This window comes from Cornus florida, unplaced genomic scaffold (assembly GCF_030987335.1).
Source record: "Cornus florida cultivar Cherokee Brave unplaced genomic scaffold, ASM3098733v1 CherokeeBrave_3.0.0_Hap2_Chr04, whole genome shotgun sequence".
Taxonomy (NCBI): domain Eukaryota; kingdom Viridiplantae; phylum Streptophyta; class Magnoliopsida; order Cornales; family Cornaceae; genus Cornus; species Cornus florida.
In genome coordinates, this window is record NW_026775574.1 from 60398495 (window position 1) to 60422424 (window position 23930).

Sequence of the window (23930 nt, forward strand, 5' to 3'; positions counted from 1 at the left end):
ATAATTCTTTTAAATGGGTGTCATTCTCATGCTCCGTGCGCTTTCGCTATTGTTCTTTCTCACTTAATTTAATTTTTTACTACTTTCGTGCTCCCCTTTATGATATCACTTCTACTTTTAGAGTGAAAGAAAGAGAGCACTAATCTCTTTTGTTAGAACCAAAAAATAATAATATAAAAAGAAGGCAAACAAAAAATAAATAAATAATGAACTACCACATTGGTAATTCAAATTGGTAATTTCAAAAGACAGTTTGAAGGTTACATCATGTTCTTAGCAATTGTAAGACAACCCACTTGATTGGATCCACCAACTCTCTATTTCTGAGACTTTCTGATTAATGCTACCAGTTTCAACTTTTAATCACCTCCCATTGATTTAAACTGGTCCCACAAGAATTTAGACCCACCTGCAAGTAGTAGAGGCTTATTGGTCAGAAACAGAAAATGGAAACTATAACCAATGAATTATTGAGAAAGGAACAATATACATACATATATATATATATACACACACACACACTATTATTAAAAGTTCAAAGAGTTTTAAACTTTTAGTCCAATAATGTGTTTCAATATCATATTCTTTAATTAGATAAGAAAATATATAGAGAAAATATATAATTTAGTCTTTCTAATGACAAGAAAATATATAAATAAAATAAATAAAGAAAATAAATAATTTATTCTCCCTAATTAGATAAGAAAATATATAAAAGAAATATATAAGTCTTAATAGAGTTTGTAAAAGAGTTTCTATAAAACTCTAACACAAATTACTTATTTATTATGAATTTTTAATATTTTAATTAATATAAGGGGTTTGGAAGAGTTTTTATAAAACTCAAATGATTTTTTTTTTTTTTTTTTAAAAAAAAGTTTCTATAAAACTCTATCACAAATTACCTAATTAGAAAATGAAACACTTTAATATATAATATTTAATATATTTTCTTGTCTTTCTAATTAGACAAGGAAATATATAAAGAAAATAAATAATTTAGTCTTTCAAAAAGTTTCTACAAAACTCTATCACAAATTACTTAATTAGAAATAAAATCTAATTAGAAAAAGAAACAGTTCAATATATAATATTTAATATATTTTCTTACATTTTTAATTAGACAAGAAAATATATAAAAGAAATATAAAAAGGAAATATATATAAAAAATAAATATTTTAGTTTTTCTAATTAGACAAGAAAATATATAAAAAATATATATATAGTAACACTTTAATATATATTATTTAATATATTTTCAAATCTTAAAGTTCCATAAAACTCTATCACAAAATACCTAATTAGAAAAAAAAAAAAAAAAAAAAAAAAAAAAAAAAAAAAAAAGAGGAAATATTTTAATATATAAAATTTAATTATATAAAATGAAAGGTGATTTGGGAAGAGAATATTTAATATTAAAATATTAAAAAAAGAATACTTAGGCCCTCAATAGTGATGATGTATATTGTCCTGATGTGGACCAATAATAAATGGATACCTCTTATTTAATTATTAAATTAAGGATGGTTAGATAGTGTATATACACCACCATCTCTCATTTAGTAATGAAAGAAAATATGTTCATTTTTTTATTGGTCCACATTCTTCAAAAAATTATTTGCCACGCAGAGAAACGTAATTCCTTTTCTAACTTTCAATTTAATACAAATTATATTTATAAATAAATTCTTAAACAACTAAAAGTTACCGTCCTATTTCCCCTAAAACCAAATCCCTCCTATCCTGTGTATAAATTTTAATTTTTCAATATATGTTCTCCTATGCTGTGTGAATATTTTAATTTTTTAATATTTGTTTCTTGTATAAATTTTGTAATTTTAATGTTAAAAGAATTTACTCTATGATAGTCTTGTATACTTTATTAACCTTTCTTATCTATCAATATTTCTCTGTGTTCATTGTCTAGATTTTGGAATTGTAATGCTAAATTTTTATTATTATTAATCATGCAACTCATGTAACACGAGATTACACAAGCAGAGATAATTTCTTCGAAAAAACAATTCTCATCCTACAATCACAATATATAGTACAATAATACACTATATAAAAATTCAAATTATATTAATAATTCACCTATAAATATATATTTGTTTAAGCATGAGTTTTTTTTTTTTTCTTTTTCTATATTGAACAAGTTGAAGTTGGTAATCTTCACAGAGGTGAGTAGCAATTATTATGAAAATCTTATTAAATCATTGTAGTGTTTTATTTTATTTTAAATCATTATAGTGTTTTATTTTTAATTAGAGAAGAAAATATATAGATATAAATAAATCTAACTAGAGAAAGAAATTGTAGCGACCCGAGTTTTTCAACCCGGTTCGTTAGTGATGAACCGAAAGTTGACCCGATAACGAGTTCGAAATGCGGAAGCAAAAGATAGAACCAAAGTCTATAGAGATATAGACCATCTCTAAGACTCCAATGTAACCTTCCAAGAAGTCACGGAGTTCAAAGAGAACGAAAATGGAAACAAAGGTCGAAATGGACAAACACCATGAACCAAGGGCAAAATGGTCAACTCACAGCCAAAAAGAGAAACTTGACTCTAAACAAGTCAAACAAGGTGAAAACAACCTAACTTAATCATTTCATGACTTTCCAAGAGGTTCTAAGAATATTGGACAAGAATCTCACAAAATGTCCTATCCCGGTCGAAGTAAAAACTAACACTGCTTCACTAAAACATGAATAACTCCCACTGTGATTGGAATCTGAGAATGGCATTGGTACCATTGGAAAGCTGACTCAAAATCCATGAATTTAGGCTCAAGAATCACTCCATTTGGATTAAAACAAAGGAGTTATGACTCTTTGAAGTTGGAAGATCAGTGCTGAAACTGGACTGAAGCTACTCTCGGGATCTAGCTATTTCGGTCGACCGAAATGACCCATCAGACGACCGAAATGGACAAAATTTCAGCTGAAAACAAGTCGTTAAGGCTTGATTGGTTTGATACACCAAAAGGAACCATCAGTCGATCGAAATGAGCCATCGGTCGACCGAAATGACCCTAAATGCTGACTTTGGCTACTGAAAAGTGAAGTTTCAAGGTTCAAACAAAACCCAAAAGGCATTTCGGTCGACCGAAATGACTCGAGAAAGTGCACAAACCTTCTGTTATGCATCCATGGCTGAAAGTCCACTTGGAATCCCCCATGCCATGTTCAATTTGCATTATATGCAAGTATGTGATGATGTGAACATGCACGCAAGTGTAATATAATATTTGAAACATGTTGCAATGGCCTGCGGCCTCATTATATTCCATTTACAAAATTTCACATGTCAAACCTCCAAGCTAGAAACATTACATTACATAGGCAAAACTAAACATGCTAACACCTGCATGTGAACAAGAAAGCCTCTAAAGAAACTTCAATACTGCAATTCACCCAAAGCATGTGCAACTCACCAATCTCGTACCCTGTACCTGAAATATGCCCCAGTAACGTAGGGGTGAGCAACATAAAGCTACTCGTAGGAAATAAGCATGCATCGACCTAAGTTTTACAAGTTTGCATGATTTAATCATTGTGGTTCATTCCACCTAATGTCTATGTCAAATGTGAGACTCAAGAAGCATCCTAACTACCTAAGATCATTACTAGCATAAAATACATCCTTTATGCGATTTCAACAACACAAGAGCATGCTACACATAGCAACAAGATATAACATGCTTACACCAAGCAACTAGATAGAAACATACTTACACAAAGCACCTAGATAGAAACATGCTTACACAAAGCAACTAGATATAGATTTTCAAGGTAACCAATTTAATATCAAAAATCCGAAATCAACTAAATATAACAATTTAGGATAATTGGAATATCTAATACCACACATCAAAACATAGATTCTCTAGACTATCAACTAGAAATCTAAAAGTGTGATAACACTAAAGATAACAATTTAGTATGGATGTACTTAACAACATCAAATCGCCAATAGCCAAAACAACAAGTCACAATATAAACATGATTGATAACTTGGAATTGAATGTGAAAACAAATAGTGGAAGACTTGGACATCACGCTCGGAATTCTGCCGAGACCTCAATGGTTATTTCAGGCACTGACCCGCAGGGAAGACCACCCTAAGTGCGCACTATCTCAATTGGGGAAAACTCATAACTCCCGCACTAGAGTCACACTCTAGCCATGTCACATGTAACAACAATGTCCTAAGAGGATCCAAAATATACCAAATAAGTTCACAACCTATACATATTATTACTACGTAGTAACAAGCTAGCAATATAACTCTCAATTGTGCATAATAAACATTTTATATTCATAATGCTATGAAATCACAAGTCAACAATATATTCATATTAGAAATATATTCTCATGAATATAAATTTAACAACAACGTTTTTCAATGATTAAAACGTAATCAAGTGAATACACCACAAGTCTAAATCCATGATCTTAAAGTAGAAGCAACTCCTAAAACATGATTAAATCCATGGATAAACAAGATAGAATTTAATTACATCAAAATAATCAAACTCTCTAGATTTCAAATCATTTCCAAATGGCCTCAATTTAATATATGTTAAAAGACATATCATGGTCATCACATATATTCACACAAACGCTTAATTAAGTCCATGAAACCACAAAATAGATTTTAATTAATTCTCTTAATTAAAGTCTCTAGATTTTCAAACTCAACCAAATGCTCTCAAATTAAAGTATGTTCACTAACATGCCAAAACTTAATTTATAAGCATAACACATATCCATTTCATGTAAAGTATGGCCATGGGAATTAATCTTTCACAAAGAAAAATATTAAATAAAATATGCAACTTTTATTCAAATAATTCCAATTAAATATATGTTAATAAACATATTAAAACTAAGCTTTCTAGCATGCCACAATTCAAATCCAAGTTATACCTCATCATAAAAATTTAATCTTATACAAAGAATTAAATATTACTAACTTTCTAGATTTGATACAAGGCATACGTATAGGTTGTATAAGCATGAGAAACACATAATACAACACACAAATAATCCTAAAACATTCCTTACCTCCATTTAAGATGAAATCTCAAATTCCCACCAAAATGAATGTGCTTTGAATCCGACGAAACTTCTAGGTTTTGTCGGGGACAACACCGTGAACATAACCCCCAAGGAAGCCCTATCAAATTCACAACTTGAATCCAAACTCGAACTCAAGAAATGGCCAAAACTGAATTCTAATATGGGGGAATGATAGAGCACGTCGAGGGGAATAATAAACGTTAAGGCCGAAGACTTTTCATCAAGGAAAAGTGGACCAAAAGAGGAGAGAGAAGATGGCAGCCATGGCTGCCATGGATTCCAGCCAGAAGAGAGGAGAGAGAGAGAAAACTCAGATATTTTCTTCTCACACCCTATTTATTGAAAAACCCTAAAAGTGTCCCGAACGGGCCCCTCCGGATCCGGAAAAGTCAAATTCGCGCAGACGCGTTCAAACGGCAAAACTCCGTGAACAAAAAAGATTCATAATGAGAAAATATGAATAACGGAAGAAACGACTTCGAAAATCGAGTCCCAAGTAGAAAGTTATGCCCCAAACAAGTTTGGCGCAAACCGGGGCCAAAAATCATGAAACTGGAAAACATCGACCAGAAGGGAATTCTAAGAATCCACGACTCGATGAAAAGTGAAAATGAATCCCGTACGATAATCCAGACTCAAAACAAGACATTTAGCAATAACTTTCATTAATTGCACAATGACCCCTCCAAAAAGTAAGAACTGCACTAATGGCCTAAAATGAAAATATCTTCCAAAAAATATTTTCTTAAAAACCCCTGAAATAAAATATCTTCAAAAGATATTTACGAAAAACACCCCAAGAAAGGAAAAAGTTCCCAAAGAACTTTGCATCCATACCCCTATGGACACCGGGAGCAACCAGAATACTTTCTTGCGAAAGTAAAAATACTTACTTCATGGAAACCATTCAAGATGAAGGTACGTGAAATCAAAAACCAACTCTGGACACAAGAAGTGTGGTTACGCCAACAAAGTGACAAACGGGGAAAAGACAAAATAGGGAAAAAGACGAAATAAGGAAAAGGACGAAAAATGAATAGTGTCTAAAAAGTGAAAATATGAAAATGACTCGGTCCTCAAAGGTAATTGTCAATCCAAAGAAAAGAGTCTCAGAAATCATTTCAGAGCACTCGAGATGACACTAATCGACAAGAAACCAAACTCAGAAGGGAAAAGATAACGGAAATTTTTTTTTCGAAAAATCCGGGTCATTACAGAAATATATAATTATAAAAAAAAAAATCAAACTACTAAAATTCAATCAAAGAAAATCTAATTCAATAAGAATTTTAAAATATTAAAAAAAATTCTTTATTTAATTCAATAAAGAAAAATCTAATTAGAGAATAAAATAATCATAATAATATAGTAGTAGGAAATACTAAAATTCAATAAATAAAAATCTAATTATAAAATAAAATATAAGTATTATATGATTTTTTTAATAATATAGTAGTAGAAAATACTAATAATAATATTAGTAGTAGGAAATCTAATTACATAAGAAAATATAAAATAATTTAATATTGAATTACTAAAATTCAATAAAAAGAATATTAATTAGACAAGAAAAATATATAATATTAAATAAATTATTATTTTAATTCAATAAAAGGAAATCTTATTAGAGGAGAAATACTAATAATAATAATATAGTAGTATGAAATATAGAAATTCCGTAAAACGAAATCTAATTAGGGAAATAAATATATAATTTATTTCAATAAATACATAACAACAATTCTATATCAAAATATACCCATAAAACTTTAAACTAAGAATTCTATATACAAAATTATTTTTTCATTTAAATTTTTTATAATATTTTTATTTCAAAAAATAATAAGTTTTAATAATATTATTTATATATAATAAATAATAATTTAAAATTATTTTTCCACAATATATATTTTTTATCATTATGAGTTTTAGTACATTAATTTGTTTCCATGCATTAATTTTTAATAATAAATTTATATGTTCAGTATGTATGCTTCGTTTTAGAATAACACAAATTAACTGTCTGTTATCCGTTTTTATTTTAAAATTAATATAAGGTGCTTAGAAGATGAGTTTTTTATACAACTCAAATTACCTATTTATTATGATTTTTTTTAATAAAAGAAAATCTAATTAGATAAGAATATATATATAGAAAATAAATAATTTAGTTTTTCTAATTATACAAGGAAATATATAAAAATATATAAATAATTTAGTCTATTTAGACAATTTAAATTACTTATTTATTATGAGTTTTTTTTAAAAAAAAAAGTAAATCTAATTAGTTAAGGAAGTATATAAAAAAACATAAATAAATAATTTAGTCTTTCTAATGAGATAATGAAATATATAAAAATATATAAATAATTTAGTCTATTTAGTCTACACATCTTTTCTACTTTTATAAATAATATATAAATAATTTTTTAATATATAAATGAATAAATATCCATTTTTTATTTTAAAATTAATATAAGGTGTTTAGAAGAGTTTCGATAAGACTCATATTACCTATTTATTATGAGTTTTTTAAATAAAAGGAAATCTAACTAGATAAGGAAGTATATAAAGAAAATAAATAATTTAGTCTTTCTAATTAGACAAGAAAATACGTAAAAAAAATATAAATAATTTAGTCTATTTATAAAACTCAAATTACCTATTTATTATGAGGTTTTTTTTTAATAAAAGTAAATCTAATTAGTTAAGGAAATATATAAAGAAAATAAATAATTTAGTCTCTCTGCTTAAACAAGGAAATATATAAAAACTATAAATAATTTAGTCTATATAGTCTCCATATATTTTCTAATTTTATAAATAATATATAAATAATTTTCTAATATATAAATAAATAAAATATTAATAAATTGTAATAAAACATAGTTTTGATTTTGATATTATTTTAGGAGTTTGAAAATACATCTATCAATAATTAAATTTCTATTGTAAAGTTCAATTAAAAATTATATTTTTATTTTACCTTGTGTCAATTTTATGTTAATGGATATTTTAGAATTTATAATTATTTAATTACTTTATTAAATATTGATTTTAAATTAAATTTTACTCACATGCAATAGTATATTATTTTTTAATAATAAATTTATATATTCAGTATGTAAGTTTCCTTTTAGAATAACACAAATTATCTATTTATTATGAGTTATTTTTTTTAATAAAAGGAAATCTAATTAGATTAGGGAATATATATAGAAAATAAATAATTTAGTCTTTCTAATTAGACAAGAAAATATATAAAGGAACTATATGAAAAAATATAAATAATTTAGCCTATTTAGTCTTCCCATCTTTTCTAATTTTATAAATAATATATAAATAAGTAAAATATTAGTAGATTGTAATAAAAAATAGTCTTGATTTTGATATGGTTTTATGAGTTTGAAAATGCACCTATCAATAATTGAATTCCTATTATAAAGTTCAATTTAAAATTATATATTTCTGTCAATTTTATGTTTTAAATTTTATAATTATTTAATTAATATTTTAAAATTAATTTTAAGTGCAACTCACGTACAGTTTTACTGTTTTACTTGTATATATATAATTACTGTTTTACTAGTGTATATATATATATATAAGTGTCTGAGAAAGATCCTTTAAAGTACTTTAAATCTCGGTTTCATCTCCACCGCAACCTATCAAAGGCACCACTGCAATTGCCACCATGAGTGATAGCATCACTATTTTGAATTTGTTTCATCCACTACTGTTTTTTTCCCCATAAAAATGAAAAATATTAAATTTTACTCACCACTTGCTATACGGATCATCATCAAACCGACGTCTCTTTAAATCATATGAATTTTAAGGCACATGAAGTTCCAAATGGTCAAGTGCTTTTATTCTAATCCGAACACTTCCTACAACTTTTATTTTTTGTGGGCTGGAATACCCAAATGAGAATTGTTATAAATTGAAAACCTCTTCCATTCTACTACAATCAGCACCAACAATATCAGGTTATGTAAGAATAAAATAAAAAATATAACTGATTTAATGAAATTATATATACGTATATAACACACTGTGGCAGAGTCAGAGGGGTCGGCAATGTTGAAAAATGAGAATGTATGTAATAGAAAAACTTAAACAAAATAATATAAGCAAAAACTTAAATATTGATAGATAATAAATTACAAATACATTTATAATGTTCTAGAAATTGTATCTCATTACAGCAATATATTAAGGAAATTCTACTCTCGTTTTTTCGGCTTTCTCTGAAGGAAATTTCAATTTTGCAAAAGGATCAACAATTGGTTAAGAGGGATTAGGATTTCTTGTGCATTAGCTTAGGGTCAATAATTTGACTAAAAGCTACAAAAAGATGAACTTGCTTTGAATTGTGGAGAGAGATTTGTAGATGTTTTTCAAGATAGGAAATCTGAAACCGAGAAAAGAAACAATTTGAAACGAAAAAAAAAAATGACAAAGAATTCACATCCTACAAACAAATTGGACATCCTGAGAAGACATTCAGTAATTCGAGTATATAATTACTATGCTCCTCAATCAAAATACACTATTCAATTAAATAGGTCACACTCTAAGTATTTAAATTTATCTCAACTAACAGAATTGTTATAATTTGATTGGTCAAACATAAAAAAAAAAAAAAAAAAGGCAGCAGTCAATACCTTATTTACTGATTTAGCGGAATATGGTCATCGTGGTTTCTCCCTCTTCTTAACTTGTTTCTGCATCATTATTATCCTCCACTGCTACTCCCTGAATTAAACAGAAGGTGAACGAATTAAATGAAAGCATTGGCTAAGTGAAGTCTTCCAATAAGGACAAAGGCAAATGTTCGTAGTTACCTTAGTTACCTTTCCTTCCCAAAATTGTTGCACATGATTATTAAGGTCATTTACACGACTTAACTTCCACTGATCTTTGAATACTTCTATATCCGGTGTGCTTAAATATCCAGATGTGAAAGTCTTCAATTCCGGACACCTGGTTATATCAACACGCGTCAAGGATGGGAATTTAAAAGCATTGTTTGCCTGACAAAAACATGTGAGGTTTGGTAGATATGAAAGTATCAGATGCCCTAGCTGAGAGAACTCAATTTCATCCGTGGCATTTTCTCCTCCTCCTCCTCCTTCGTTTTTAAGTATTTCTTCCATCACACCACAATTTTCAATTGTTAGATCCCTGAGTTGTGTGAGACTTTTTGCTATTGAGAGTGAGAATAGATACTTCAGTCCGATGCAATTTTTTACTATCAAACGCTGTAGCTGAGAGAACACAATTTCATCCGTGGCATCTTGTTCTTCATTTTTAAGTATTTCTTCCATCACACCACAATATTTAATTCTTAGATCCCTGAGTTGTGTGAGACTTTTTGCTATTGAGAGTGAGAATAGATACTTCAGTTCCAATTGTTCTACTGTCAATTTTGTTAGGTTGTGAAATACCAGATGCCCCTGGGGTTCCATTATCCAATTACGCTCCAATTTAGGTAAATACACCAGTCTCAATTGAGTAGTCTCAAACCGCTGTAGCAGGGTATAAACATTTACTAAGTTTCTGCAGTTGTTCACCTCCAGGGATTTTGGTACTTTGCAAAAGGGAAGGACATGGCATGTACCTTCGAAGATGCTCTCATCACTCAGTATCAATCTATCCAAGATAGGAAATTCAACCTGCGCGCAGAAATCACTCACCGTATTTAGCTCCACAATATTCTGATTAAAAAAATAAAGCAAACCAAGCAATAATGAACCTTCTAATTTTCTGTTCTAATTCCATTTTTATGCTCTACAAATTAATCAATTTCTTCTCAAATTATAGATATAAAACTGCATATTAGGTTGTTGACAAGAAAACCCCCCATCCTGCTCACAGCTGGTGGATTCATTTGAGGCTCTATCTTGTTTTGATTTTTGAGGCTCTGGTATATAAATAGATGGATTTAAATTGGTTTGCAAATTTTCAAATAACACCAGAGAAAATTGGAATAATAGTTTCCTCATAACTGTAATAGGAATTAATGGACTTACCATTTCATTTGGCAATGGTTCAGTACTGTTCAGGTATCGGCAAGGAAACATCTCCAATTTGGGACAGCGTTCTACTGTTATTTTTATTACAGATGGCAATTCAGAAATGCAATTCCTTCCGCAAAAGCTCGTCAGGGACGGTAGGTTGTTAAAGACCACTTCATTTAATTGAGGGAACACAAGATTGTTCTCTACTTCTTTTCCCAGAGCTTTATGGCTTGCACCTGTTTCTTCTGCTCCCTTTGACCCTTTAACTTTAAATACCTCTTCCAGGGAGTCGCACTCTTTCACACGGAGCTCTTTAAGGTTCTGAAAACTTGTAAGTGATTCTGTTGAAGCAACATTTAATAGCTTGAGACACCTATACTCGTTCATTCTCTCAATAACCAACTTCTCCAAGCAAGGAAATTGAACCTGCAAAACATCAGCTTGCTGGTGATAATATTCCTTTCTTTGCTTGAAAATAACGCAATCTGCCAAATTAATGGTTTAACATTTTTTAAGGAAAACAATAATAAAGTTTATTACTGATTTCAAGGACGTGTGGATGCAATAACAAAAAGCCACCAAAACACAACATTCAATGCAAGGTTAAGTGGAAATCTAATTGAAATTCATTAACATTTTTTAAGGAAACATATTTATTAGTGTTGTTGATCTGAAATCACATTTGTAAAAAAATATATTGTACTTGAAAAAACTGTCATTCATACATTTAGTTTATTGAAAGAAACTGTAGATAAAAGCTTTACCAAAACACAGGAACAGAAAATGCTTACACAATTGAAGGATTTAAATACATAATTATAATGTTTTAAGAAAAAAAATGAAATTCTTAATTTCATTAAAACTGTAAAAATAAAAATAAAAATAAAAAACCTATCAATATAATAAAACCATCCATCCATCCATCAAAATCATATTACGAGGAGGTAATTTTGTATTTTTTTTTCTTCTATTTTTAGTAATTTTGAGAGAATTGAATTTTAAATTTCCTTATGGTTATAGATTCTTGATATGTTTTCCCTATTATAAACATTAAAATATTTTTTCACTTATCAACAATATATTAGTATTATATTGCTCTGCAAGATGACGTTTTGACAAGTGGGTGATGTGGCGCTTTGCTCGAACTGGAGAGAATTTATGTGGTATATTTGTGCAGAGCCAAAAAAAAAAAAAAAAAAAAAAAAAATTAAAAGAAAAAAAAAATGTGCCCATTGAACTTTGTTCTCAAGAGTCGAGTAAAAGACGTAGGAAAATATAATAATAATAAATAAATAAATTTGAAAAAGACACTTTAGTCCACTTTATACGAAATAATGTCAAGATCCATTTGACAAGGTTAGGTATGATTCTAATATTTTCATTCAGTCTATTTGATTTGTTCTAGGAATCCAAAAATTTTATTAAAAAAAAAAAAAATTTGGTTTGTATATTCAAACGTTTCAATTCATTTTATTTTATCAAATTTCAGGAGTGATAAGTTACGTTTTAACAAAAAGAAAAATAAATAAAGAAAGAAAGAAATAAGAAATTGAGAGATGATTTGTGTCTGGAAAATTCAATACCAATCAACCCCAAAGTCTCTAACCAAATTCAATTCTCATGATTAAAAAAATATATATTAAATTCTAACCAAACTTATTTTTTTCTCTTTGAACGTGAAGGTAAAATAGATATTAATAAATTTCAATGCTTGTCTAGTTATGATGATCATGTCTTGTTTGATAAATTGTAATTTAGATAGATATCATCATCTAAATTAACTGATTTGTTAAGTGATAGGATCAATAAGTGTGGATTAGGATTAATTTAAGGACACATGAACGTACATACCTTGTGGAAATCTAGGTGACATTTATTAATTTCAGTTGTTCAGTGCACCCAAGGTTAATTAGGATTAATTTAAGGACACATGAACATACATACCTTTTGGTTAAAGAGAGCATCTCGTTGAGGAATAGTCTCCTTCAATATGCTTTCTTTTTCATTTCTGAAGCAGCAGAAACTACTGAACTTTGGCAAACTTGAAAGTTTCATTTTGTTTAATTGAGGGAACACTAGGATCTTATCGCTTGCTTCTTCTTCTTCTTTGGATCCTCCACTACAACAGAAACTACAGAGCTTTGGCAAATTTGAAAGTTCCATGGTCTTTAATTGAGGAAACATGACGATCTCATCACCACCTTCTTCAATAGCAACCACTTCAACTCCAGATACAATTGAATCACATGACCAAACTATGAGGCTTTCAAGTTTCTGTAACAACGGGAGTACATTGGGTGGAATGACATTTACTAGCTTCTCACACATATCCACTTCAATGAACCTCAGCTGCCGGAAGGAATCTTCTGCTTGTGAACCCAGGAATAATTGGTTATCCCATATCGCTGTGAGGCTTTCCAAACCTCCAATCTCCAATAACTCCAATGCTGGGAACTTAACCTGCAAATTTCATTACGTCACATTTCATGAATTAATGTTGGAAAAATAGCACAAATGTCAAAAAAGGTCAGAATAGATATTAGACTGACTAGAATTTCAATTGAAATGAAAATATATGAAATCAAGGATGCCTTTGGTTTATTGTACTTCAAAAATTTATGGGTTAATGCTTTAAGATTATTGCACTTAACATATTTATTAGTGTTAATGATCTAAAATCACAAATAAAAAAAGAAATACTATACTTCAAAAAACTATCATAGTGTCGATACTTTTCAAAATAGACATGCAAACAACTATTTGTTTTTAATTAAGAAAACTTCCTAATCCCGATTGTAATTGAAAAATTCTTTTTAAAGAGAAAACAAAGTGTTGACCAAAAGGAGTTTCTAAAGAAAAGAATTGCAATGTAAATGAAATGGTTTGAAAATTGAATTTGCAATCGCAGAGTAATATAGCAATGTCGTAGTGTTGATGATCTGTAATCACATTTATTATCTTGTACTTCAAAAATTGTCATATTGTTGCTGTGTTTAGTTTATTGAAAGAATTTGTAGATAAGAAGATTCATCAACATTAATAAATATGATAGTTTATTACTGATATCAAGGACATGTGGATGCAGTAACAAAAAGCCAACAAAACACGACATTCAACGGAAGGCTAAGTGGAAATGTAATTGAAATTCATTAACATTTTTTAAGGAAAAATAGCACAAGGTCAAAAAAAAAAAGGTTAGAATAGATATTGGACTTACTAGAATGTAATAATTTAATTGAAATGAAAAGATATGAAATCAAGAATGCTTTTAGTTTATTGTACTTCAAAAATTTATGGGTTGATGTTTTAAGATTATTGCACTCAACATATTCATTAATGTTGATGATCTGAAATCACATTTAAAAAGAAATATTATACTTCAAAAAAACTGTCATAGCGTTGATGATCTGAAATCACATTTTAACAAAGAAATATTGTACTTCAAAAACTGTCAGTGTTGATGCTTTTAGTTTATTGAAAGAATTTGTAAGTAACAAGCTTCACCAAAACACAGGAATAGAAAAAGCTTACACAATTGAAGGATTTAAATACATAATTATATTGTTTTAAGAAAAACAAATGAAATTCTTAATTTAATTAAAATTGCACAAAAAAGTGTATCAAGATAATAAAACCAGTCATCCAAAATATATTACGAAGAGGTAATTTTGCATTTTTTTTTTCTATTTTTATTAATTTTGAGAATTAAATTTTAAATTTCCTTATGGTAATAAATTTCTAATAAGTGTTCTCTATTACAAACATTAAAATATTTTTTCACTTATTAACAATATATTGGCATTCGATTGCTTTGCAAGATGAGATTTTGACAAGTGGGTAATGTGGCGCTTTGCCCGCACCAGAGAGAATTTATGGGGTGTATTTGTGCAGAGCCAAAAATGATATAAAAAATAAACAAATAAATATTTTTTTTTTTTTTTTTTTTTTTTTTTTTTTTTTTTTTATGAAAGATAAGGTGTATTGATTATGTATCTGTACAAGATCCAAATAGGCAAAAGCCCAATACAACAGACAAGCCCAAGGCTGCCAAAACAACGGCCCAAGTCCATCAAAGTTGAACTTTGTTCTCTATTCTCGGGTCAAAGACATAGGAAAGTGAAGTTACAAAAAAAAAAAAAAAAAAAAGAATTAATTGAAAAAGACACTTTAGACCACTTTATACAAAATAATATCAAGATCCATTTGATAAGAGTTCGTAAATTAAATAGTTATTTTATTACATTTTAATATATGTTAGTTTTCAAGTAGGAATAATTTTATGGTATGTTTCTAATATTTTCGTTCAGATATTCTACTTGATTTGTTCTAAGAATCCGAAAATTAAAAATAAAAAAATAAATGACACAAGAAGAGTCGAGATTGATTTGTTCTAAGAATCCGAAAATTAAATACTAGCCATTTGCACCTCTAGACCAAATTCTGCCTTACCTTTCTGAGGAGAGCTGAAGAGAACATGGGACTCTTGTCTGCTTCAACCATTGAGAGACAACTCATAAGGTAATTTATTTAGTAAATGACACAAGAAGAGTCGAGATTGATTAGCTGGTTGACTCAGTGTTATGAATAGGACAGCATGGTCTCAATTGATTAGCTGGTTGACTCAGTATTTGATCTTCAATTACAAAATATATTAACCTTCCTTGTCAATTATTTTCATATACTTCAATTACAATAATGTTTCATATATTTTTTAAATGCATTATAAAATATATTAACCTTCCTTGTCAATTATTTTCCCTAAATAATATCCTTTCGGCGCTTCAATTTCTTTTTTTCCCTAGAATGAAATTACTAAAGAGCTCATGTATTACAAGAAACAAATTTCTTATATTTGAATTCCACATTTTCTCTTACCTATTAAAATTTGGTCTTACAATTTCAATTCATTAGAAGCCATAATTGCTGAACTTTATCATGTTCCCTTTACCCAACTTGTTTGTTATGTCATGCAAACAGAGGTTTAGTGCTTCAAAAAAAAAAAAAAAAATCAAAATTAATTTAAAATTCTGTATATTGCTATTGTCAAACACACAAACACAAAATTCTATCCCAAAATAAAGCCAGAAAGAAAATTCAATCCGTAATGATAAATTATATGTTTTGTCAAAAATTATTACTATTTATTATTTAGCGATAATCAAGTTGAAAAAAGTTGGAATTACCAAACACTAACCTTCCACAAAAGAACAGGAAAAATAGTTACAATGTACTCTATCCAGCAAGGATAAGCTTGTTTGACAGAGTACATGAACCACAAAAACAAAGGTACAAAAGAAACCCAAGGATGAGATAGAACATAACATAAAATATTGGCAAGAAAAAGATAAGTGCTGATGCTTTGATGATGTGGAATGTGGATAGATAATGCGGAGCATACCTTATCATTAAACAGTTGTGCAAGGCCGGACACATTGCATTCTTCAGCTGACGTCTTCTTCGTATTGGCATTGAAGCTTCTCAGTTTTGGTAGATCCTCCAACCTCATTTTCTTTAATTGATGAAAAGTAACAACATTATCCATGATTTCATTGTCATCTCCAACTATTTCTTCCAAGTTTTCACAGTAACTTATAGTTAATTCTTGGAGTTGCAGAAGGCCTCTTGCTGCGGCTGCGGAGAAGAGATATCTCGACGGACACTCGAATACTCGCAAAATACTTAATTTGCTAAAAGAACAAGACACACGTGATCCGATGGTCTGTGAATTCCAATTTGGTCTGCCAAATAAATGTTCTATCCCCTTACAATCCCAAACTCTAAGATACTTCAAGTCTAGAAACCCCTCACCATCTGTGTCTTGACTCACATTCTTTAAAATTTCCAGTTCTTCTAAATGTAGCACTTCAGCTTTCTCCATCAAAATGTGAAGCTCCCTCTTCAAAGGAATTCCCTTTAGTTTCAGTATCCTTGTTGCTGTAGATGAACCGTCAAAACCATAAAAGTGTAATCCCTGGCCAATGGATATTTGAAATCTGATTAACGACTTAGACAGGAGCTCATTGATGGGCAGTAACTTGACATTTGGCACTTGAACTTGTAAACTGATTAAGCGAGTCAATGAATTTAGTTCAACCAGGCTTGCATTGCCTTCAATCTCCCATTGGTCAAAGTCTCGAATGTGAAATTCCTCAAGCTGGGATAGACTAGATATGAAACCTGGAAGGATTTGGAGATTGGAAAAGCCTCTCACATCCAACGACCGTAGACTAGTCAACTGCCCTATATCCAGAGTCCACTCTTCCAGACTAGGATATTGAATGCTTAGTATCTCAAGTTTTCGCAACTCCTTGAGAAAAGCTAGGTTCACCAATTTGCACCGGTACAGTCGTAACATCCGAAGATTTTGAAGTGACGATGGTACTGTCAAGTTGCCCATGTCACGCAAATGTAAAACTTCAAGCTTCTCCATCCCTTTAAAAAAGTTACTCGGAATAGTTGGTGAACGATAGCAACCTTCCAACATTAAGGTGCGTAGTTGAGGATATTCTGAATTATCGGGAAGCACACAATCTTTGCTCAACCTTAATGAGATTGCTCTGCATCTTTTGTATTCATCATCCTCTGGCCACTTCTCAACACCGGCTTTCACTATAAACATGCCATCTTCCCCTTTTGATGCAATCGAAATGGCGACATCTCGAATGACATCGTGCATTTTTACATAGTTTTCACTTTTACCTTCTAACAACAAAGAAGATATCTTTAGGGTATCGACGATCGCATGAGTTCTATTCCGTGCTTCTTCCATTGTATCCACGCCTTGGAGAAGTCTCAATCCAACGCCATACATCACCAAATCATCAATGAAAATCTCAGCATCTTCTCCGAACAAACAACAGAGCAAAAAAATTGACTTTGCATCAATAGACTCCAGGTAGTCGTAGCTCAACTCTATGCGTGAATAGAGTTTTCCCTGCAATCCACCAATGTTATCTGCCCTACAATTTCTTAGTTGTTTTAGTGCATCTTTCCATTTCTGCTTACTCTTATTCTGTAGTGCTCCACCAACTGCAAGTATTGCCAATGGCAAACATGCACATTCTCTGCACACTTCTTCCGCTACAGATTGCATTTCATGAGTTTCAAAAGAATCTCCCACCTTCTTCTTAAAAAGGGACCATGCTTCAACATCCGATAAGACTCCAATTTGAAAGTTACCTTTTTCTTGAACACCCATCTCTTTGCACACATCTCTACTCCGAGAGGTTAACAAAATTTTGCAACCCGTGAAATGATCATCTGTAGCTGGAATTCCAATGCCCTCCAACTTAATTTTATCATTCCAAACGTCATCCACCATTACAAGGATGTTTTTACCATTTTTCAGTCTAAGGTATAGCCGCCCCTTTCTTGCATCTTCAGTCTCTTCTTCTAATTTATAATTCAACCCTTCTGCAAGTTTTTGTTGAATTTCTTTTAAATTTGGATTTTGGGTGACAACTACTTGGGCGATCTCATCAAAGAGCTTACATTTTTGAGCTTGTTCGGCAACTTCTTTCATCATTCTCGTTTTTCCAACGCCCGGCATCCCATGAATCCCAATCTTGTAATTGCTATCATCTTTTAGTGCCTCCATGATCTGCTTAAAAACCGTCTCTCTGGATTCAAAACACTCGTACTTCATGCTGTTTGAGCGCCAAATACTAGTGAGACGAGGCCGGTGTGCAACAGTGTCAAATTTGCCCTCCTCCATAAGCTTGGTAACAATATTCTTCTTCTTTTTTCCTTCCTTACCCAACCGGTAGCGTGAGCATACATCAACACACTTGAGATTTTCTGTGCCTTGTTGTAATCTGTTCATGTCATCTACCATAGTCGGCAATCTGGTGTGCACTTTATCAAGCCACTTGGAGACATTTTTCTCAACGACTTCAGCATTGTTTCCGGCTTGATTGACCTTTTCCTGGAGTACTTCCATGGCATCTCTGAGTTTGTCAACTTCATCATGAAATTCCTCAACGTTTTGCTTGCAGTGAAGCAAATAACCAAATTGATGGCCGATGTATGTGTACAAGCGGCCTATGATGGGCTCTATCATCTTTTCCACAATTTTCGTAATCACTTCCATTTTTAATTTCTCCCTCTTTCTTTTCTCTCTCTAAGGAGATGTATGATGCAATACAGAATAGAAGGAAATATATGGCAACAGAAATACAGGAAGATTTAACAAAGAGAAAGCTAAGAAATCAAAGAAAGAGACTTCAAAACAAATACAGAGAGTTTGATTTTAAATGACAAACAAAAGTGAAGTTTTTTTTTGGGAAAGAAAAGTGAAGATTCACAAGGAGACACTCAAGAGAGACACAAATTCAGGTCTAAAAGACAGCCTAATTCACATTTAACGGAAAAACTAAGAGAGTGAATGTGGGATATTACAGAGATACAAAGCAGGAAATGGGAGAGCACCAGAAAAACAGAAAGGTAAAAAACTAAAGAAGAGATTAATTTAAAGACATACCTCTGGCATAATATTTCAATTCCAATTAAGTCTGATCCAATACAAATAAATTAGATGAACGGAAAGGGAAGATCGATTCAGTAGAACAGAGAGATGGTGAGACAAGAGAGAACAGAGGGATTGCAGATTGAGAGAGATGGTGAGACAGTGATATAAGAGAGAACAGAGGGATTGCAGATTGAGAGAGAGAGAGAGAGAGAGAGAGAGAGAGAGAGATGAGAGATGCAAATTCAGATGTTAGAGAGAGAGAGTGAGAGAAGGTAAAGTAGATGATATGAGAAAAAAGAGAACACGTTTTTCATGTCAGTCAGTCATCATGGCACTAGAAAATTTTACAAGAATAAAAACAAAACTTCTAATGTCAGTTTTTAGATATTGGATCATGTAATACATGAATTTACAAGAAATTCTGCGAAATATGATTTTGATTTTGTTAAGAATATGGTAAAAAAAATTAGTTTTGATGGAAAAAAAAATACTTATACAAACTTCATCTTTAACTCAAAAAAATTGCAGTCAATGACCAGTTGAAATTCGTAATCTTTTCAACTCGAGTTATTAAGCCCTAGGAGTGTTTCTACACTTAGCACCCTAAAGCCATCTGGTTTGATTGTAACTTGTGGTTTTGGCGTTTAAAGTTTCAATAATATTTAATATATGCATGTTTAGTACACTTACATAAGCAATCCTGAGATAAACCAAAGGAGGGAGCGAAGTGGAGAAAGAAAGGAGCAAAAAGGAATCAAAGTTGTGCAGCTGAAAAGTTCGATCGATCCAACTTAGAGTTCGATCGATCGATCGATCGCACCACAAGTTCGATCGATCGAACTTCCCAAATCCAGAGAAAATTTTAAATTCCAACTCATTAAAAGTTGTCTCATATCCAATCATTAGAGGCTTAAATGGTTTAAACTTAAGTGTACAAGTAGACAGTAAATTTAATGAGTAAAATTGGTTTGGATTGCTTTCTTAGAAACTTTGGTCACCAACACATTTATCACTAAAAAAATTTTGATTGTGTGATCATTTTTTAATCTAAATTACAAACTTAAAATTTATACGACGGACAATAATTATAAAAAATTCCTTAAAAGTAACTCAGAAAAATTCAAAATTTCCAGCTTCAGTTTATCTTGTGTGCACCCAGTAAATTTAATGAGTAAAATTGGTTTGGATTGCTTTCTTAGAAACTTTGGTCACCAACACATTTATCACTAAAAAAATTTTGATTGTGTGATCATTTTTTAATCTAAATTACAAACTTAAAATTTATACGACGGACAATAATTATAAAAAATTCCTTAAAAGTAACTCAGAAAAATTCAAAATTTCCAGCTTCAGTTTATCTTGTGTGCACCTTATTATTATGCTGTTGTGTCAAAAAAAAAAAACATTATTATTATTCTGTTCAATTAGAATTAGGAAAGAAGTTTATAATTAAGTTTTTGTAACCCTACACTTTATAACTCAAAGATATGTGAAAAATATGTTTTACATCAAAATTATTCATTTTTTTTTTCTATTTTTTTTTTTTTTACAAAAACTTACATCAAAATTTTTCTAGGGGAGTCTCATTACACAAATGATTTCTAAATCTTGCAGATCTTTTGATTCTTTTCTATAATAAAAGGGAATTGAAAGCATCTACGTTTAAAAAAAAAAAAAAAATGTGTAAAATATACATAATCTGTAATTTTTTTTTTTTTTAGTAATTTGCAGAGTTTTTGCCTCCTTACTTATTGTTATTGGCAGATATAAACCATCTCTCACCAAAACTAATCCTATTAAAGTTTTTATCTTTAATAAACAATGATACACACACACATATATATATATATATATATATATATATATATATATATATATAATTATATATAAAACACTAATCACATCCATTAATAGGTTCATTAAATTTAAAACTATTAAACAATGATTAAATTAATAATCATTCCTAAACCAATCTGCAATCTCTTTTAAAGAGAAATTCTTTTGACCTTAATTCAATCCTAAACAATTATTAAACCATTTAAATAATAAAATGTAATTAAAGGAATAATATATTTAATCCAATCCCAAATAATAATTGTAATTATTTAAATCGCATATCCAATACCCAAGCTTTGACAAATCATTCATGTCTGCACCAATATTATTTTATATTAAAATAAAAAATATTATATTAACCTTTAAATACTAAATTATTCTAATATAAGAATATCTAATCATAATCCAACTTACACATTCAATAATCATAGATGGAATTTTAATCATCTAACACATAGCAATTTAATTACGCTTTAACAAATAAACCATGTCATTATAAATATATTTATTTATACATTGGTAATTCAACCATACCTTCACAAGTATATTTATTTATACATTTGGCAAATCAATCATGCCATTATAAATATATTTATTTATATATTGTCAACTTAACCATGCCTCTAAGTATATATATTTATACTTTTAAATTAACAACTTAACCATACTTTCTATGTATGTATTTTATTCATACAAATATTTAGGCAATATATTTACACCTATGACAATTCATCCATATATACAATTCAACTATGTATCAACTTTAAACTTAACAATAAATTAATTCACACATAACCATTTTATGCATATTAAATGCATAACATTAATTTCATAACCAGCCTAATATAATATATCAAATAAGAATAATAATTTAATTATACATATATCCATATTTTATACAATATATATATATATATGTATAATATCTTCAATAATAACCCTTGATTATTTAAAATCGTAATCATTAAATCAATGAGCCCCTAAGACTCAAAAGATCTAAGAGATGTAATTGCGATAGTGACAAATGTGATCACGAGAACTATTTTTTTTACACAAATGTAATTAGGCAAAGATTACTCTGCAAAAGTTATGTGGGTTTTGTTATTATTGGCAGATACGTTTTTACACAAAAGATATAAAATAATGGTTAGAGCAAAAAATGAGTAGTCCAAAATTTTTGTGTAAATTTCTTATGACACATCAAATTTATACAATATATATATATGTACATACAACCGTTCGAGATATGCTCTTAAGATACATTGCCACCTCCTCAATGTGTAAAATTGTTGTGCATTTGCACAACTCTTTTACACACGCACATTAGCATATTTCATTTCTCCTCCCTCTTTCTCATTCCATTAATAAATCAATCATATATTAAATAAGTTTGTAAAAATTATGTGGTGTCGCGTGATTGGTTGTTATTTATTTATTTTTTTCTGTAAAGCACGTGTATCCGTCCTATAATACACGCACCATTCAGTCAGGAATACGGTTCGAAAGCGAAATCTCAAGGATTTACCTCCAGCATTCCTGTCAACGCCACTATACTCCTGGGGATTGATTGGTTGTTATGAGCAAATACATTTTTACACCAAATGTATAAAATAATAGCTGGAGTTCAAAAATGATTAGTCTAAAATTTTTGTGTGAATTTATTATCACATATCATATTTATACAAATATATATATATATATATACACACAACAGTTGAAAATACTCTGACAATGATTAAAAGCGACTAATAAAGGAAAATGCAAAAGCAAAAGGACGTGATTTTCATGTGATGGCGCACTAGGACTGCATTATTAAAGAAACATCAAAAAAGAAAAATGGATTGTTTGGTCGATGGCATTTGACAAATTAAAAAGCTATTCCTAATGTTGGATTTGTTTTTGGTAAAGCAATATAATAGCAATCATGAAAATGCGGAAGAGATGGGTAACATACTAAAAAAAGGTAAATAAAAGACGAAAACTAATAAAAGCTAGTAATATATAAAGTAATATTTCTTAAAAAATATTTGTGATAAAGTTAGGAATAAATACTGTGCAATACAAGACTGGTCTCTTTCAAAAAAAAATAAATAGAAGACTCATGGCAAATCATAATTTTATGTTATAATGAATAAATCATAATTGACTTAAATTGATTCCAACTGCTTCCTAAAAAACTCTTATCACAAAAAACAGTGTCACAAAAATATTTCACATTGCTTTAATCATGTATTATTCAAAATTGGGCACTGGAATTTCTCTCAAATATTTTTAACAAAATAGAATGTTGAGTTCAATGCTCAACAAAATTCACTTGCAAAATATTGAATCACAATAAAATAAAATAAAATTGTAAAATTGAAAATTGGTAAGGAGATTTACAAAGAGATTCAAATTGAGGTGTAAAAAAAGCGCAAACCCTACAGTATAAATTATGAGCCAGCCGGATTGCTTCCTCCCTCAACTTTGCAAGTAATGGTAGATGAAATCCTTAATAAAGTATTAAAATAGTTTA

At 29.7% G+C, this 23930-nt stretch overlaps 1 protein-coding gene across 6 annotated transcripts; it reads right to left on the reverse strand.

Annotated features, from left to right (window-relative positions):
• Positions 1-332: 332 nt before the first annotated feature.
• LOC132303348 (probable disease resistance protein At4g27220) lies at positions 333-19875 on the reverse strand. 6 transcript variants are annotated; one of them, XM_059800579.1, is made up of 6 exons: positions 16511-19874; positions 13057-13572; positions 11125-11538; positions 9937-10767; positions 9757-9847; positions 333-409 (listed from the first exon to the last, which is right to left on the reverse strand). In XM_059800579.1, exons 1-5 carry the CDS (start codon positions 19199-19201, stop codon positions 9806-9808), a joined length of 4494 nt encoding a protein of 1497 aa, XP_059656562.1. In that variant the 5' UTR covers positions 19202-19874; the 3' UTR covers positions 333-409; positions 9757-9805. The 6 variants fall into 6 exon arrangements, with proteins under 6 accessions (XP_059656562.1, XP_059656563.1, XP_059656560.1 ...); XM_059800580.1 differs by lacking the exon at positions 333-409 and adding an exon at positions 3264-3459 and having other exon boundaries at positions 9946-10767; XM_059800577.1 differs by lacking the exon at positions 333-409 and adding an exon at positions 3264-3459.
• Positions 19876-23930: the final 4055 nt, after the last annotated feature.